Source organism: Protopterus annectens, chromosome 1.part2, assembly GCF_019279795.1.
Source record: "Protopterus annectens isolate FY-2018-M chromosome 1.part2, PAN1.0, whole genome shotgun sequence".
NCBI classification, from domain to species: Eukaryota; Metazoa; Chordata; order Ceratodontiformes; family Protopteridae; genus Protopterus; species Protopterus annectens.
In genome coordinates this window covers 588901293-588919065 of record NC_056727.1, presented here as the reverse complement: position 1 = coordinate 588919065, position 17773 = coordinate 588901293, and the positions used below count along the sequence as shown (strand labels likewise).

Genomic DNA, 17773 nt, shown 5'->3' with positions numbered 1-17773 from the left:
AACCAGCTGCTACCGCTGATCTAAAGTTCTTATCATGGAAAACTGCTGCTAGCTATTACTCAGCAAGAAGAGTTTCAGAGCTACAGGCCCTCATGGCTGTAGAGCCTTTTATCATATTTTACCCAGACAGGGTGTCTCTGAGGACAAATCCTACTTTTATGCCTAAGGTGGTGTGCAGTGTGGCCCTTAACCAAACAATTAATCTGCCATCTTTTTATCCAAATCTGCAGAACAAGGGGGAGAGAATTCTGCATTCCTTGGACGTACACAGACAGCTAAGATTCTACTTGAGCAGGACTAAAGCTCTAAGAAAGACTGAGCAATTACTAGTGTCATATGCTGCAGGATCAGAAGGAAAGGCTATTTCAAAGCAGACAATTTCAAAGTGGATTAGCCACTCCATCCGTTTCTGCTACTTACACCATGGTAAACCTGTGCCCAAAGGCATTAGGTCTCATTCCACCAGAGCTGCAGCTACTTCAGCAGCCTTTTTCAGAGGAGTACCAACCAAAGACATTCTAGAGGCTGCTATTTGGAGTTCTGTTCACACCTTTACAAAGCATTACAATTTGCCTCTCTACTCTAAGTCCAGGGCAGGCTTTACCACTGCAGTGCTGCATGGCCTTATAGCCGCACCTAATGCTATTTAGCTCCAGCTTCCCAACCATAGCTTTGGGATTCTACACAAATGTAATGACTGCAACAGTGAAACATGAAGAGCATAGTACAGTTGTGTACACTTACCATAAATGTAGATGTTCGAGTGTATTCACTGTTGCAGTCCAGGTTACCCACCCTCCATCCCCCTGTCATTCTGAAATTTATCTTTCCTTCTCTACCCTCTGGTGTATTTGCTTGTAGATGAAGGTTAAGTTTATATTGATGCATGTATATATATATATATATATATATATATATATATATATATATATAATTTTGCTACCTTTTTGGGGACACCTGACATCGGGGGCAAGAAAAACTAAAGAAAATGGCGTCGGCTGCATGTTTTATAACCCTGATGACCTGACGTCATGGAAGAGAAGACAGCAACTGATGCAGGACCCAAGACTTTGGAATTCAGGCCGACTGAGGGCAACCTGCCAGCAGATTACCCAAATGTAATGACTGCAACAGTGAATACACTCGAACATCTACATTTATAGTAAGTGTACACAACTGTATTTTCCTGTAATCGTGGCTGCACAGATAAAAAACATACTATCCAAAGCCAAGAACACAGCATCCATGGGACCTGACAACATCCCAGGCTGTGTTCTACATGAACTACAGAACGAACTGGCACCCCACCTAAGTACCATGTTCAATCATAGCCTCACCTCAGGCTATGTGCCCACTGAATGGCGCACAGTGACAGTTATCCCACTCCACAAAGGGGGAGCCACCACAGACCCCAGAAACTACCGCCCCATTAGCCTAATGAGCCTGGTCTGCAAGGCTATGGAACATATCATCATGGAACTTATAAACAATTACATTGGTAATCTCCAAACTCAGTACCCCACACAGTTCGGGTTTGTAAAAGGCAGATCATGTCTCCTAAACCTGATAGACTTCTTTGAAGCAGTCACCAAAGCCGTACATGAGGGTAAGGTGGTTCACACAGCCTATCTAGATCTCGCCAAGGCTTTCAACACCATCCCCCACTCTGGAATTATAGATAAACTCACTAAACTAGGTATAAATCCCTATGTCACAAGATTGGTTGCCAACTGGCTCGCTGACAGAACCCACACTGTGAAAGTAGCAGACTCCAAATCCAACTTCAGACCAGTGACAAGTGGAGTACCACAGGGTTCAGTCCTGGGTCCTTTCCTGTTTGGTATCTACTTCTCTGAAGTACAGGCTAACACAGAAGGTCTTTGGCTAATGAAGTTCGCAGATGACTGCAAACTAGGAGCCATAATCAAAACTCCAAAAGATGTGGACATCCTACAAAAGGATCTCACTGAGACAGATGCCTGGTGTCAAAGCCATGGCCTCAAGCTCAGTGCCAAAAAGTGCCTTGTCATCCCTTTTGGTAAAAACTCTGTACCTATGAACTACCACATAGGCGGTAGTCTACTTAACACTGAAAGTGTGATAAGAGACCTTGGGACACAGGTGGAGAGTAGTCTTTCAATACTAGTGTGGACACTTGGCGGTCGAAGTTCAGACTGCTATGTACGTGTGTTCCCAGTGCTTGCATCATTGGATTTCCACTTTGCAGTAGGCCAAAATAAAGACACATTTTTGCATTTATTTTGTAGACTGTGCAACTTTGTCACCAATCATTTGTCTGTATTAGCTGCTACCATAGTATGTTAGTATGTTATCCTCATAGGTGGACTGAATGATTGCACTCATAATGCAAGCATCAGCAAACTTGGTAAGGCAAAGGCTGTATACTGTAGTCTGAACTGTCGAGAAATAGATTCCAAACAGTAAAGGGCCAAGCACAGATCCCTGGGGTACACCAATGATTACAGCTGCATTGGTACAGGTTGATTTGCCAACTTTCACAGTATGTGTTCTGTCAGTGAGCCAATTGGTTACCCATCTAATAACATGAGGTTTAATCCCCAGGTGAGAGAGTTTCTCAATGATCCCTTCATGTGGATTTTGTTCAAACTGTAGGTCAGTTGAGGATATGCACTGTCTTACCTTCATCAAGGCCTATCACACAGAATCAATTGGCTGTGGCAACATCACAGATCGTCTATCACAGGACTCATCACATACACTTTCCTGACACGGTTGAATACTCACTTCAACACACCCTCCACACAGACTGTGTTGCTGTAGAAGGGTGTTTTCAACATGCATCCATGTGAATTGGGGGAGAGCACCCATTGCTTGCATGTTTAGACATCCTGACTCTCCTCATCTGTGAGGTAGACTAACATGTCATCATGGACCTTTTCTCAGTGGATACTAGTGATATCCTGGCTGTATGCAACAGATCTGTGTGAGTTGGTAATGCTACATCATGTCTGTTACATCTGTTAGATGTCCTCAAAGAGGTTATCAAGGGCATGCATGATGTAAACTCTGTCATCCTTTTAAATTTGACAAGACCAAGGCATTTGACACAAATTCACACTGAGGTATTCACTCATCACTGTCAGATGTGGCCATTTACACCTACATCACCAAGTGGGTAGATCAATGTATCACATATATGTCATCTAAATATATTTACATGTGTGAAGTGACCTATATCTTGGGTCCAGTGATGAGGTCCATACATCAGGACTGTCTGTTAGGCCCTTTCCTATCCATTATTTAAAATCACAGATGTCCAAACAGCTGCCTTAAGGACTACAGGTTGTGGGCAATCACTGACTCCAGCTCTATATTAGTATAATACAGACAGTATCAACACACACCAAAGATTGCTACCACAGCCATGACAACACCTGCAATAACAAGAAAATGTGAGAATTTGTTATGTCAGGAAAACACAATCCAGGTTTAATGTAGACATCACTCCCTATGATCAGACCAGTAGGTATGTGACCTGTGTCCTGGTGTAGATGGTAAGTGGAATGTCCACCAGCATGTGGTCACAGTGCTGACTATTCCCTTGTATACAACACAACTACTAAGTATGTAAAGGACATCCCATCAGAGGCCGTAATATCTCCATATTTCACAGCCTTTATCACACCACTAACTGAGCACAATGCAGCCTCCTTCATGTACCGCCCTGTACATCTTCCAGTGATGTGCAACTGAAGTGTACCACCTTTGTCACAGTGTGCTGTCACACATCTTATTGGCCATACCTAGGTTATTATTTTTGTGGCATAAATTTTACTGTGTGATGATGCGGAACCCCTATCAAGTTGTTATGCCAGATGCATGTGTGATACCTGTTCAGGTAATGCACACAGTACACACATAGGTGTTTGACAACATTAATGGCATGGATAACATTCGTGACAGTGTGTATTGTGCCATATGTATATGGCATGCACACCAGTCAGCTAGTCTGTATTGATCATTATGTCACATACAGATATAGCAGTGTCCTTCCTAACACCTGCAGCAGATGTTACAATGCCAGGACAGTGTGCTTGATTACCCTTATAGAGTGCAGACATGTCATAATAGTTGTACAAGTGTGTTTATGCAGAACCATGTCTGATCAATCTAAATCACATATGTTATGTCAGAGGCATTAGATCACAGTTTGGTATTATTCTAATATTGTCCATGATTGTGGGTGCTTCTTTTAATGTTGTCCATGAGCTTTACCTATATGCCACTTGCTGGAGACCTGCTGAGATTCAACTCTTATCAGGCAAATCAGTTTGCACAGCTTCACAATATGCACCCTACCTCAGTTGTATGTAGCATCCCTGATAGATGTCCTCTACATTATTCATGTGAGGATACTTATCTCACACAGACATCCTCCCCATTGTTATGTCACCTTCTGTGACAGTCACATAATACACATTTTCAGTGTGCGGTCCCTACTGTACCATATTAATATGTGACTGGTATTGCTGCTACAGCTGTCTTCCATTGACATGCCCTCTTCTGCTGTACATTAAGTTATTTCACTTGTCCTCTTTCCCTATGTTCATTACTACAATTCATCTGTGTATCCCTATTCAATGCACACACTTCCCCTGAGTGTTTATTTTACATGGCAGTCCATGTACCCTTGCAGATCATTTGCACAACTTCAGTACAGATTGCCAGGAATGGGATTTCACAATAATCTGCACTGTAAATACATTGTCCTGTACTGTGTTTGGATCATATACTTAACAATCATACCTCTCAGCTATCCAGATTTTCACAGAATGTCCATATTTTTGTCTTTTTATCTTTTGGTGTGTTCCGTATCAAATTTGTGGTTTTCTGCCATATCACTGGGATGATCTCAAGATGGATGCGACTCGATAATTACATACATTTGAGTTTCAGACTTTAAATCCTTCCGAACCTGTATCTTAACACAAACCCCTGATTATTCTAGCACATTTCTAAAGAGCAAATATGTCAAATATGTCCTTATTTCTGGGTCATTGTCCCACCAGTATGTTGGCCTTTGTCCAGATTGCTATCAATCTCTTAGTGCAAGACATCTATTAAACCCTGATGATCACTGTGGCATTCAGTGCAAAACCGGGGACCTTCAGTGCTTTGATTTAAACAGGATTGATATCCATGTTCACTTACATGGTTTTCTCATTGGCAACACCTTGCTTATTTCTATTTAAATGCAGTGGGCGGCACAAATATGCAGTAAGCGACACTGCTCACCATGCATCACCTTGTACACATCCCAGGGCATGTGTATTTACTGACATGACTTGTAGTTTCAACACTTTGAATTCTGAATTAGAAAAGAAAGTTGTAGCAGTTCACACAATTTATTTATTTATTTATTTATTTATTTATTTATTTATTTATTTATTTTATTTTACATTTGTTGACCGGGCTAGTCTAGTTGGATATATGTCCATTTTCAGTAGAGGCCGGGGGAGATAAGCTCCAAAGTTCAATTACAGTACATATCTACAGAAGTACATATATGAGATCGACTACATTAATCATAACTAAAACAGTATTAGCTAAAAAGTGGTTACAGGTATATAGAGTACATAACACAAAATATTGACTAAACATAATACAATTTATCATGAGGCTGCATTTTAACTGTTCAGAAAGATTGATAGTAAAACACATAATATAATTCTAGATATAAGAAGGGGAAAAAAGGAAAGTAAGACTGGAATAGAAGTTGAGTAAGAAAATTCTAATCGTGAAGACTGGAACTTTTATGAGCGTATACTAATAGGTAAGGCTAGGTAGTAGAGGTAGAATGGTAGTTGAATTCTGATGAGATTGTTACTGAGCTGAGACAGTGAGGTAGAAACAGGTAGCTAGAGCATATAAGGTGGGGTTGAAACAAGTAGTGAGAGCATGTATGTTAGTCAGGTTTAGTACAGGGGCACATCCAGTGTGTTTTAAGGAAGAGCTTAAGTTTATTTTTGAACAAGGAAATAGAGGGAAGTGTCGAAAGTTCACTGGGGAGTAAGTTCCAGATTTTCCCAACAGTATTAGTGAAGAAAGAGTCTCCAGCTCTATTGTTTGATTTGTTAATATTTATGAGGATTTTTTGTGAAGATCTTAGGGATTTCAGGTTATTGTATGGATGAAGAAGGTTAGATAGTATGGGTGTCTTCGCAGGATGATAAAGAATTTTATGGGCAACGGTATGGGCAACGGTCAGTTGATTATATTTTAGCTGTTGCTGTAATTCAAGCCACCCTAGGTATTTTAGATTAATACGGTGGTATGTTTTAAAAGGGTTACCAGTGGCAAATCTGGCTATGTTGTTGTAGGAGTTTTCTAGTTTTTTAAGGTTATTTTTTGACAGGATAGTGAAAATGGGAGAGGCATAGAGTAGGGTAGAGATTAGATGGGTGCAGGCGATAGTTATTCTAGTTGCAGGAGTGAGGAAGGGTTTGATCTTGTATAGAGAGCCTATTTTTCTGTTAGTTGTTTTCAAGGTATTATTAATATGAGTGTCAAAGTTAAGGTTGTTGTCTATGGTGATACCTAGCAGTTTGGTAGTAAGATCCTGGGATATAACAGTGCTATTATTGGAAGCTATAGTGAAGTCAATTGGTGGAGATTTATTGGTAGGTGTAAAAAGTAGAAGTTTAGTTTTTTGGGGGTTTAGTATGAGACAGCATTTTGTAAACCATAGTTCTACTGAGCTAAATAAGTTCTGTGTAAGGAAGTGAAGTTCAGATTCAGATGTGGCTGAGCATTATAAGTGTAGAATCATCTGCATATTGTATGCATGTAACTTGGGGAACTGCTTCGTGAAGGTCATTGATGAATAAGGAAAATAGGAGTGGGCCTAGTATGGACCCTTGAGGGACACCAATATTAACGGGTAGTTGGGAAGAAAGAGTGGTATTCCAGAGCACAGCTTGATGTCTGCTATTTAAGTAGGATAGGAACCATTTTATAGCTAGTGTGTCAAGTGACAGAGATTTCAGAATGTTTATGAGTATATTGTGATTTACCATGTCAAAAGCTTTGGACAGGTCAATGAAAAATGCAGAGGAGAGCATGTTAAGGTTGCGTTTTTTGTTGATGGTGTCCATGAAGGAGAGGAGGGCAGTAGTAGTGCTGTGGGAAGGTCTGAAGCCATGTTGGGAGTTGGAGAGCAGGTTATTATGGAGAAGGTGGTCTAGTAATTGCCTATGGATGCACCTTTCCATAACCTTAGATAAAGGGGCTATGGGACGATAGTTGGAAAGGTCAGTGGAGTCTCCCCCCTTATGAAGGGGAATAATATGTGAGACTTTCCAAAGATTGGGGACGTATCCTTCAGTAATGCTTCTATTGATGAGAATGGAGATGGGGTAGGCAATAGATTTGGCTGCTAACTGTAAGTATTCTGCAGGTAGTTTTTCAGCAGAGGGAGTACAAGGTTTAAGTTTTTGTATAAGGGTGAGAATAAAAGCTGTAGGGAAAGGTTGGAAGTGAAATGGAGGAGGTGGGTTGGATTCAGACTTAGATGTGGTTGAATTTTGTGGAGAGAGTTGACTGGCTAGAGTTTGAATAGTTTTGGTGAAAAAGGTATTAAAGGCATTGGCAGTTTGGTTGGGGTTGTTGTGGTCAGAGCCTTGTGGATTTGGTGTAATAGATTGACCGGGGTATAATAGTTCATTAATGCTTGCCCAGAATTTTTGTGGTTTATTATGGTGGGTTTGCTGCGAATGTAGGTAGTAGTTTTGTTTATCAGACATTATGGCTTTTTTTGTTTCATTTCTCAATTGTTTAAAGTTTTGGAGGTCAATGGGGTTCTTAGTTATGCGTGATCTGTGCCAGTATTTATTTCTGAGATGGAGTTTTTGCTTAGTTTCCTTAGAAAGCCATGGAGCAGGTTTGGTTTTTGTCCTAATAGAGCGGGTAGGAGCGTGTTGGTTAAGGATGGCTAGGAAATTAGCATTGAAGTAATCAACAGCTTCATCAAGGGAAAGTTGTTTTAATGGGGACCAATTACAAGCTTTAAGTTCAGTTAAGAATAAATCGAGATTGAAGTTTTTCCTGGTTCTAATTGTTCTAAATATGGGTTTGGAATGTGGGTTGGTTTTAAGCCTAATAGCATAGGTTGGAAAGTGGTCGCTTACATTGTCTGGGAGGGTTCCAGAATTGTAGATCTGGGGTTGATTATTGATGAGTATCCAGTCTAAGGTACTTTCTTTCTTATTGGTCTTGTTAATTCTAGTGGGTGAGGTGATAATTTGTGTAAACCCATAGAGATTAATATGGGTAGTGGGGTAGTTATTGTTGCAACATTTCCAATCAATGTTGAAATCACCAAGAATGATGGTCTTTTGGGGGAGGTTTTGAGATAACCAACAGAGTATGTTTTCAATAGTAGTAATGTTATTGCCTGGAGGAACATAGATGCAGATAATATAGATAGATTTAACAGAGTTTAGCTGAAGCTTGGTAATAAGTATTTCAGCGTTAGAGACATGGGGAGGATTTTGGTGGAAAGTTGTAATTTGAAAATCAGATTTAAATAAAACTGCTACTCCACCACCTTTCTTGGCTACACGGTCGAGACGTAAGATGTTGTAACCAGGTGGGGTAACTTCATTGTCTGTAGTTATGGGTTTTAACCAAGTTTCTGTTAGACACAAAATATCAAAGGAGTAGAGTTCCAGGAGAGCATGGAGTTGTGTAATTTTGTTATTGATACTACGTGTGTTGAGATGAGCTATTAGTAGTGAGTTGGGTGTTTTTTTTAGTATATGGATGGTAGAGGTTTTGGGGTAATGAGTTGAGTAGTGGTGGAGGTGTTTGGTCCGGGATTTGGGTGAATTTCTCCATCCTTTAGGGGGAGGAGTAGTGTTAAATATCTAGTCTGAGTATATTTACTGAGAAGGAAAGGATGTCTTCTTGTATTTGGGAGGTTATATCTAATGTGGGCTGTCCTATGGTATTTGGGTGGTAGATAGCTGGGAGTGAAAGTTATGTTGAAATGTTCAGTATGAGAGGGTAGAGAAGAAGTGGTCAATTGTTTGGTGGGGTACAGGATGTGTGACTGTGCTAGATGCTCATAGGAGGTTAGCAGGTATGCTAGAGTTAGAGTAGGCAGAAGTGTGAGTATGAGTAAGCTTTGTAAGAGGAGTATGTTAGAAGGTTTAGTTATTGCCATAGTAGTTATAAAATTATTACTAAACAGTAGATGTGAAGTAGTTGTATGGAAAAGGTATAATGGTGGGAGGGATAGGAAGTGGTGGAGAAAAGCGTGGGAGAAATAGAGAAGAATGGATAATGGAGATGAGATAGTTATTGATGGAAAGGTGAGGGGGTGTGGTCTGATAGGTATAAGAGTAGGACCCCTGGGGGTGGGTGGAATTTGGGGGTAGGGTGGGGAGCGGAGTGAGCCCGCAGGGCGAACGGAGCGGGTTGAGACAATTGGAGGAGAAACAGGAGAAGAAACAATCAGAAATACAGGTAACTATAGGTAAGTGAGGTAGGACGTGAGTAGGAGATGTTTAGAATGACACAGAAGCCAAAGGAACGAAAGTTAGAGGAGGGAAGAATACTGTTTCAGCACAAAGGTGAAGTAGGAAGATGAGCAGGTCAAGAACAGTACAGTATAGAACAGATTGCAGGGGTAGGACAGGGAGAGAGGCAGTGTAAAAGGATGGAATGAGGATAGATAATAGGAAGAAATATATTGCATTTACAGAGGCAGGACAGAGAAGAGGGGTAGTGAAGGGAATAGTATAAGGGTGCCACCTAGTGGGCAGATCTAGTAAATGTAGGAAAGTGAGTGGGAGAGCTGATTAGAGAAGAAGTATGGAAGGTGAGATGCTAAGTAAGAGTAGGTTAGTATAAGTGACAAGGTGTGTTGGCTGTAGGGTAGCTGGAAGGGTAAGGTTAAGGCTGCTGGATACTCAAGCTTGTAGCAAACTATAGGGCCCTGATAAAAATAGTAGACAGAGGCCTATTGTGCAAATGGGACTAAGTCCATAACATACTTTCTTCCTTCCTTGATGGAGGGTGCAGAGAAAATGAGTCAAATAGATGAGGCCACTGGAGATTGTAAGGGTTCTTGTATCACCTGGTAGGTTTTGGCTAGGGCAAGTTCAGGACAAAGTTGAGCTGGGTACTTTGGGGAGAAAAGGAGATAAATGAAGAGGAGAGAGCAGAGTTAGCACAGGTATCAAGGCAGTAAAGCTAGCAATAGTAGAGATAAAACATGTACATTCAGACATATTTACTAATGAAATTAAATGCAATTCCTGTAGGCATTATAGGCATGATTATAATAAAATATGAAATTCATTGAAGGTAATTAAAACATGACTATAACTATCAACTAGGATAAACATACAAGCTAGGTGCAAAGGAACTACAAATTGTGAAAAGGTAATCCTTAAAGCAGTTCAACCATTGATTGTAAATTAAAGCTGTATGCAAACATCCAAGGTAGCATAGGTAATTCTTTCTTTATATTATAAATAGTTGTTAGCTATGGATCTGATAAAAAAAAGCACTAGAAATAAGTAGGACTATGGTTGGGGGGCAAGCCTTATTCAAACCTTAATGTGGAGGCTAGTAGGGAGTTGCTATCATTATAAAGTAGAACATTAAGCAGGACCACAGGTAAAGGAAGGATATGGGCTATGCACAAATTGAGCAAGACCACAATGGTGGATTCAGTATAGTGGTCAGTCAAGCTGTTACACAGCGAAAAATTATTCATAGTACATTTAGGCTGATTTTACACGTAAGGCACTTTATCATCTAGCCGTACCTTGGTATGAGCAGGTATGAAGGGTTTCCTGAGTGTTCAGAATACGCGCCACATGTGTGGCCTAGTTACAACAAGCCGTTTTGACTACAATGGCTTAAAGCTATTTCGTTAATTTAAATAGTTTTGTTAATTTCAGTGATTTAAGCTGCAATAGCTTAGAACACTTAATTTAATTTATATAATGTACCATAGTATCAGAAATTGATTGCAGGGAACGAGAGTTCACTTTCAATGGACTAGATGGTTGAAATCAACAGAACGCTCAGACAAAGCTTCCACATGGGGGGATGATGAGACCATAGTATTGATAATGGTTGGTATAATTCCTGAAGAATTTGCATATTAAAATGTAATATTAATTGCTGGTGCCTTAAGTCATTAGCAGAGTTGCAAGGACAGGAAGGCCACTAAAACCAGAACCTTAGGGAAAAGATTAAGAAGGTTAAAGCAATGAAATAGGATTACTTGTTGGAAATTTGTGAACACAAGAGAGCCTCTTTACAACATTTTTATTTTGAAAACTCTACAAAGATACAGAAGTTACTAGCAAGAAAGTTGAGACAACAAAAAGTAATAAGGGGCATGTGAAAGTGAAGGATAGAAGAACAGGACAAATACACATCAACCCAACAGATGTAGAAAATATACTAAGGGAATTCTTTGGATCTTAAGAAGAAGACTTAATATAGGAAAACAAAGTGATAGAGCAGGTTGGGAGGACAGATTAACTGAATTCATGCCAGGACTAATATTACCCAAACTAGATGAGCAAGAAGCAAAAACTCTGATAACACCCTTATAGCAGAAGTACATCCTCTTATAGACCTATATCAGCTTTCAGTCATTATTATTAAGTATTTGCTTCAATATTAGCAACTAGGCTAGCAGTATATCTTTTAAAATTAATAGACATGGATCAAAGTAGTTTTGTACCAGGCAGGCAGACGTGGGTTAAGATTTTAAGAACCTCTATAATACAAGAAAATGAGAAGGAAAAAGGTAACCTCACTATTATTAGGGAGCTTAAATGCTGAAAAAGTATTTAACTTTATCAACTGGGATTTGTTATGAGAAATCATGATTAAATTTGGTTTACTGAATGAATTGATAGAATTAATGCTCAAATATATAAAGACTGCTGTTCAAATATTTACAAATTCCAAGGTGTATATAAATATCACAGGAAAACTTACACAACCAATAAGATGAGGGAGAGGTACAAGGCAGGGATGTCCATTATCCTCATTAGCTTTTAATCCCTACTTGGAGCCCTTAGCATAGAAAATAAGACAGAGCTATATTCAAGGATGTAAAAGGAATCAGTGATAATATATATATTTCATTGTATAAGATAATGGGAAATAAAAAAGGCAACACCAGTGCATTGTACACCATCTTATGATCTAGTACAGGAGGTCCCCTATCTATGGGGGCACTATAAGATTTTTTACTTGGGAGTATGGATCAATAGGAAGATCAAGCATCAAAAGTGACATGGACAGATGTAAAGGAACAATTATAACCTTAAGAAAATATGGATTGCTATATCTGGACTTGGAATATAAAGTTTTAGTTTTAAAGATGTCTGTAGTATCCCTAATCTTATTTATAAGGTAAGCCTTTGTGTATGACCCTGAAATAGCTTTCTGGGGAAGTCTATAAAAGGAAATTGTTTATATGGGACAACAAAAAGCCTAGAGTCAGATGGGTCAAAATGATCACATTAGTACAGCAAGGTGGATTAGTGATATCATATGTAAAGACCTACCACAAAGCTGCTCTGTTAAGATTAACATATCTGCTACAGAAAGAAAATTATACTTTGAAGCAGAAATTGATGTCTCATAATCAGTTAGGTAACAATACAATGGTTCAGAAATTAAGTGTTTGGTCAATATTTGTGCTAGAGTATAAAGAAAACTCAATCTTGGTAAGTAGTAGGAAAGTGGTTAATGCAGTATTAATAACTAAACCACAATAAAACTGGAAAGAGGAGCTCCGCCCGCTTGGGATAGGAAAGAAGCATAAAGAGCAAAATATCATGCTTTAACCTAAATACAAGAGATACTGAGGTATGATAACTTGTCTGAAAACAAGCAAAGGGCAGATTTGCTTTCAAGGACAATAAGATTGTCAAGTATATGGCATTAAAAACATCTTATATGAAACATAGTAGAGAAGTTAAAGAAATGGACCAGATAATACCAGTGTTAATATAATTTATGTTAAAAGTTAGACAGACCAGGAAATGAATCAGTAGGATTTATCAGAGATTAAGGAATAATAATGTTACAGGGAAAGCAAAGACAGACTGGAAATAAATTACTGGAAATTTCCTGCAATACACAGAATGGCATGAGCACATTCAGTTCCTAGGACAGTCACTAAATCCAGAAAATTCAGAATAGTTGGGTGGAAATGTTTGCATAAATACATTTATACTCCATTTGCATTGCATAAAATGTTTCAAAGAGCAACTAAAAATTGCTGGAGATGTAATATAGACCAGACGGAACACTGGGAACATATTCTTGGTCATGTGAGAAGTTGGATAGATAAAAAATGTTGATACAGAATTTGATAAGTAAGATTCTCAGCAGATTCTTTGAGTTACAAAAAACATACATATGATGTTGCTTTGGTTTCCAGAAGGAAAAAAGGCTGTATGCCAAATAGCTAGTGAATTGTTATTATTAATAGCTAAAAAGTAATAACACGAAACTGAAAATGTAACAAAATTCCTCTCAAGCTGAAGAAGTGATAGAATTAATAAATGCCATAAGAGTAATGTAACTAAATGAATGAAGTATGGGGAATAAAAAATAAATAATACTAAATGGTTAGTTTGGGAACAAACAAATCAGCAGTAATAAAGTGAGATTTCCTTAGTTTAGGTTAGTACATACTTAAAATTATAAAATTTAAGGAAATGGGCCCAGGTCAACATGTACAGAATGTAGCTAGTGCCTAGATTTTCAAATTATGCATGTGTGATATCAAAGGCTTGGTTCAACAGGAAAATGTATTAGTTATGAAAATATGTAGTTGCATAGATATACCCTTTCTTTGAGTTCAAGTTTTAAGTGCTTTCTAACAAAGCACCATTGCAATAAAAATGAAAAGCAATAACTGTATAAAACCAAAGAACTCAGTAAGATTACATAACGTCAACCATACACACATTAAAACATATAAGCCACAAACATGAAACTATATTATTAGATTCCTTATTAATATCATGCAACTCTGGTATTGGGTTGATTCCTATGGATTTTCTGAAGATCTAATAACTTTTTGTGGAAAAGAAGCAACTGCTAGAGAAAATATATATGTACCATGCATTCAGACTGCATTTTCTGGAATAATTGGGGTTGGTTAATTCATTAATAAAGCTCATTCTTTAAAATATGTTGTATTCGTTACTGTAATTCTGTAGTGCTGGACATGTTATTTATTATGGAAAATAGGCAAATAAATTGGGCTATGAATGATCAAATTTAAGGACAGAGAAGACTCAAACAATACATTTTGAAAATGCTGGCATATGGTCTATAATTCATACATTTAGTACCTAAAAGAGAAACCTTTTTGTTCCAGAATACCTCTTAATTCATAAGATACTCAATGATTTCCACATTTGTGAAAAATCACTTATAAACTTTGTACTTCAAAGTGCAAATGAAAAGCTGGACTTGGCTTAATACACATCTTAATCAGTGTGTTTTGTAAAGACAGTTTTAAATATAAGAAATAATAGGAAATAATTTTATGTGATCATTTAGTATATAGCTTTAAAATTGTTTAATTATTTGAAAACTAGTTGGAGTGTTAGTATAACCATAAGATGGTAGGCATTATTGATTCAGTCTTGATCAGGAAAATAATGACTGCTGCCTTAGTTTCCAGTTTCTGTTGTTATATGGGTATGAATTATGTAGGTAGAGTATTGGAGTCACATTTTACTCTGTGTTAGTAATGCCATAAGAATTCCTGGCATATGTCCACAACCATCACTTTCTCTTAATGGGTTTACTAGCACGAGAATACCTATGCATTTAATTGCTATGTCTCGTAAAAACACTTGAGTTGTCTGTGCTTCTGTTTGTCGAAGATGCAGACTTAGATACTTTTCCTTTTCTTTTCATCCATAAAAATGTACTCCTTGTTTGCACTATTTGGCTCAAACTAAAGAGCCACACAGAGTAAAGAAGATGTAAATGTGCTTTACTTCTGAAATAAAGCCACATTTAAAGGATATACTCTCCTGTGTCACTTTGTTGGGTTACATCTGATAGCCCTCCATGGAAAGGGTTTAGCCTGTTGAGGAGTCAGTCTACCCTATAGGTAGTAGTTGAGCTATGATGGGTTCTTAGGTTCATAGGAATATACTAGGCTAACAACCACATGGGCCTTTTTAAGCCTAGCCATACATCCCAAATATGTTTGAAATGAGAGTCAAACCCTTTACCTTGTGTCTTGAGGTAAACACCTTAAGCAAAGTAGAATAATTTAAAGAACCATTACTTCATAGAAATGATGACACAGCTGTAACTTCTCTGTCATGTTGTTTTTCTCCTTTATCTTTAGTGGCAGTGTAACCTGAAGTTTATTTTGTGTATATACAGAGAATTGTCTGTAGCAACCAATATTTACTGGCCTGGGAGTCAGTCAGAGTCTGACTTCTTAGGTTGGGCAGATTGTGAAAAAATAACTGACTCTGTGATGTGATAAAAGTTCAGCAACCTAGTCTTTGCCTCTTATGCTGGGGCTTCTGTATCTGACTCCTTGCAAGAAATTGGGAAGACATATTATAATTGTATTGTTTATATCAATTGTGTTTTTCATGCTTGTAGTCATCTCTCTTTATATAAATAAGTGTGTATGTAAGTTGCTTTCTTATAACATTGCCTTTCATTGTTGCAGAAACCATCATTGATGTGAATGAGATACTTCCCACAAAACCTCCACTGCACAAAGCAAAGTTTATTTTTCCAGAGCAAAAAGCAATATTTCCAACTCCCATAGTGTCAAAGGTTAAATTTACACTGCAAACACCTACTAGAATCCCATTTTCTACAAAACGACCATATGCAAGAACTACTTTTGCTACAGTACACACACCTGCTGAAACAAATTTCACAACTAGAAGACCACTGATAGGTAAACCCAGAAAAGGATCCACAAAGAAATATGCATCAAAAAAACTGTTTCAAAAATCAGCTGAAGAAAAAACTATCAGCACTTTATTTTTACCTCCTGCCATTCCTAAACTTTTGAAAGTCAAGCCAACTAAATCCAGTGTAGGACAATCATTTAAATCAACTCAGCATACCACAGTTAAAGGAATGCATGCTAAACAGAAGGAAAAGAAAAATGTGAAAATGATAGCTACAACCAAGAAACCAAAGATCAAGCAGAACATTGTGGCAAAACAAAAGAAGTATGATAGTTCTAAGCTTTCTCCAAAGAAAACTGATTTTTCAAAGATGTCTTCAAAGAAATTTAGATCTGAATCATCAGAGAAGAAGGATTTAAAGGCTAGTAATGCCAAGGGCATTATTCATACAGCTATAAATAAAGCCCCAGTGAAAGAAGACAAGAATGTGAATAATAAAACAGGTATGGAACACAAGAGCAGGCAAGCTAAAAGTCCAGCAGGAAATAAGAACCCAAAAGAAAGAAAGAATATCAGACCTACTAAAAGACCACAGTAAGCTAAATATTTCAATTTAGGCAATCTAATGCAAAATATCATCCTATGTGTACATTTGGACTCAACAGATGTGCAGTTTTTCTCAGGAAATTTGCGTTGTTCTGACTGTACTAGAGAACCATCTCCATAGTTTTGTTATAGCAAGCAGGCTGCTGAATTCACTACATAGCTATAAGGAGTAACCATAGTTGTGTAAAACTATTACTTTATTGTTAATGTATTTTAGGTAAAGAATACCAGAACAGATGGAAGTACTCATATCATAAATAATTTAGGAAAACATTTGTGTATATCTGACTGCATGACATGTCTTTCCCAGATGTACTGATCTTAGATTTCTATGTCTGCAAGCTGGACCTTGCAAGAACATGCAAATATTTGTCAATTATGAATCATTTTATGGTCTTCAGTTAATACATTTACAGTCATTACATTTTTTCAGAATATTGTATCATTTGCCATTCATAATTTGAAATTTAGAACATCATATTGTAATGTTGGTAGTGCCTATCTTCTGTAAATGTGCACAGGCTTAGACTTATGTGCTTCATGTTATTAATTAAAAATAACGGTGAAGTGTACTGTCGTATACAATTTAGTTTTTTTTTTTTCATTTTTTTAAATCTTTTAAACAACATAAGACCACTGGACACAAGTGCCTCTTTTCAGAAGTGATTTAAAAAACTTGTTTGGTTGAAGTTCAAGCAAGAGATTTAACCAAACAAGTTTATTTTTGGTTAAATCTCTTGCCTGAACTTCTCTTTATGGAAATAACAGGTGAGGGCTATTAAAACCTCTGTGATGACTTTATAATGATGCAATCTAAAAATAATTAAAAATATATAATTATATTGGTAACTGCAACTGTTTTCTAATACTGTAGTATGCAAATCAAAGTTCACTTATAAATGTTAGCAACTCCACAAATAAAGTCATCCAGTCATCAAATACAGTGATGCACTGCCTTAAAAAGAAGCAATCTGTTATAAATGTGAAATCACAGAAATGTAACTCTCAACTGTTCATATTTTACAGAATGTCCAGATTTTTGCCTCATATTTATGGTCTGTTCATCTTGAGATGTGGTTTTCTGGCAAATCATCGAGGGTTAAACTCACTAAATAATGGCATACATTTGAGTTTGATTAGGGAAGCACAGTGATACAGCAGATATCATTGTCACCTCACAGCAAGATGTTCCCTGGTTCAGTTCTTGGCTGGGGTGTCTTCTGTGCAGAGTCTGC

The 17773-nt window shown here is 37.7% G+C and overlaps 1 protein-coding gene across 1 annotated transcript in view; it reads left to right on the top strand.

The window, feature by feature from the left end:
* Positions 1-17174, top strand: part of HHIPL2 (HHIP like 2) — a 772856-nt gene extending 755682 nt beyond the window's left edge. Inside the window, exon 9 of the mRNA XM_044057856.1 lies at positions 15740-17174. Coding sequence (XP_043913791.1) covers positions 15740-16530 — 791 coding nt within the window. The 3' untranslated portion in view covers positions 16531-17174. The remainder of the gene's footprint in view (positions 1-15739) is intronic.
* Positions 17175-17773: the final 599 nt, after the last annotated feature.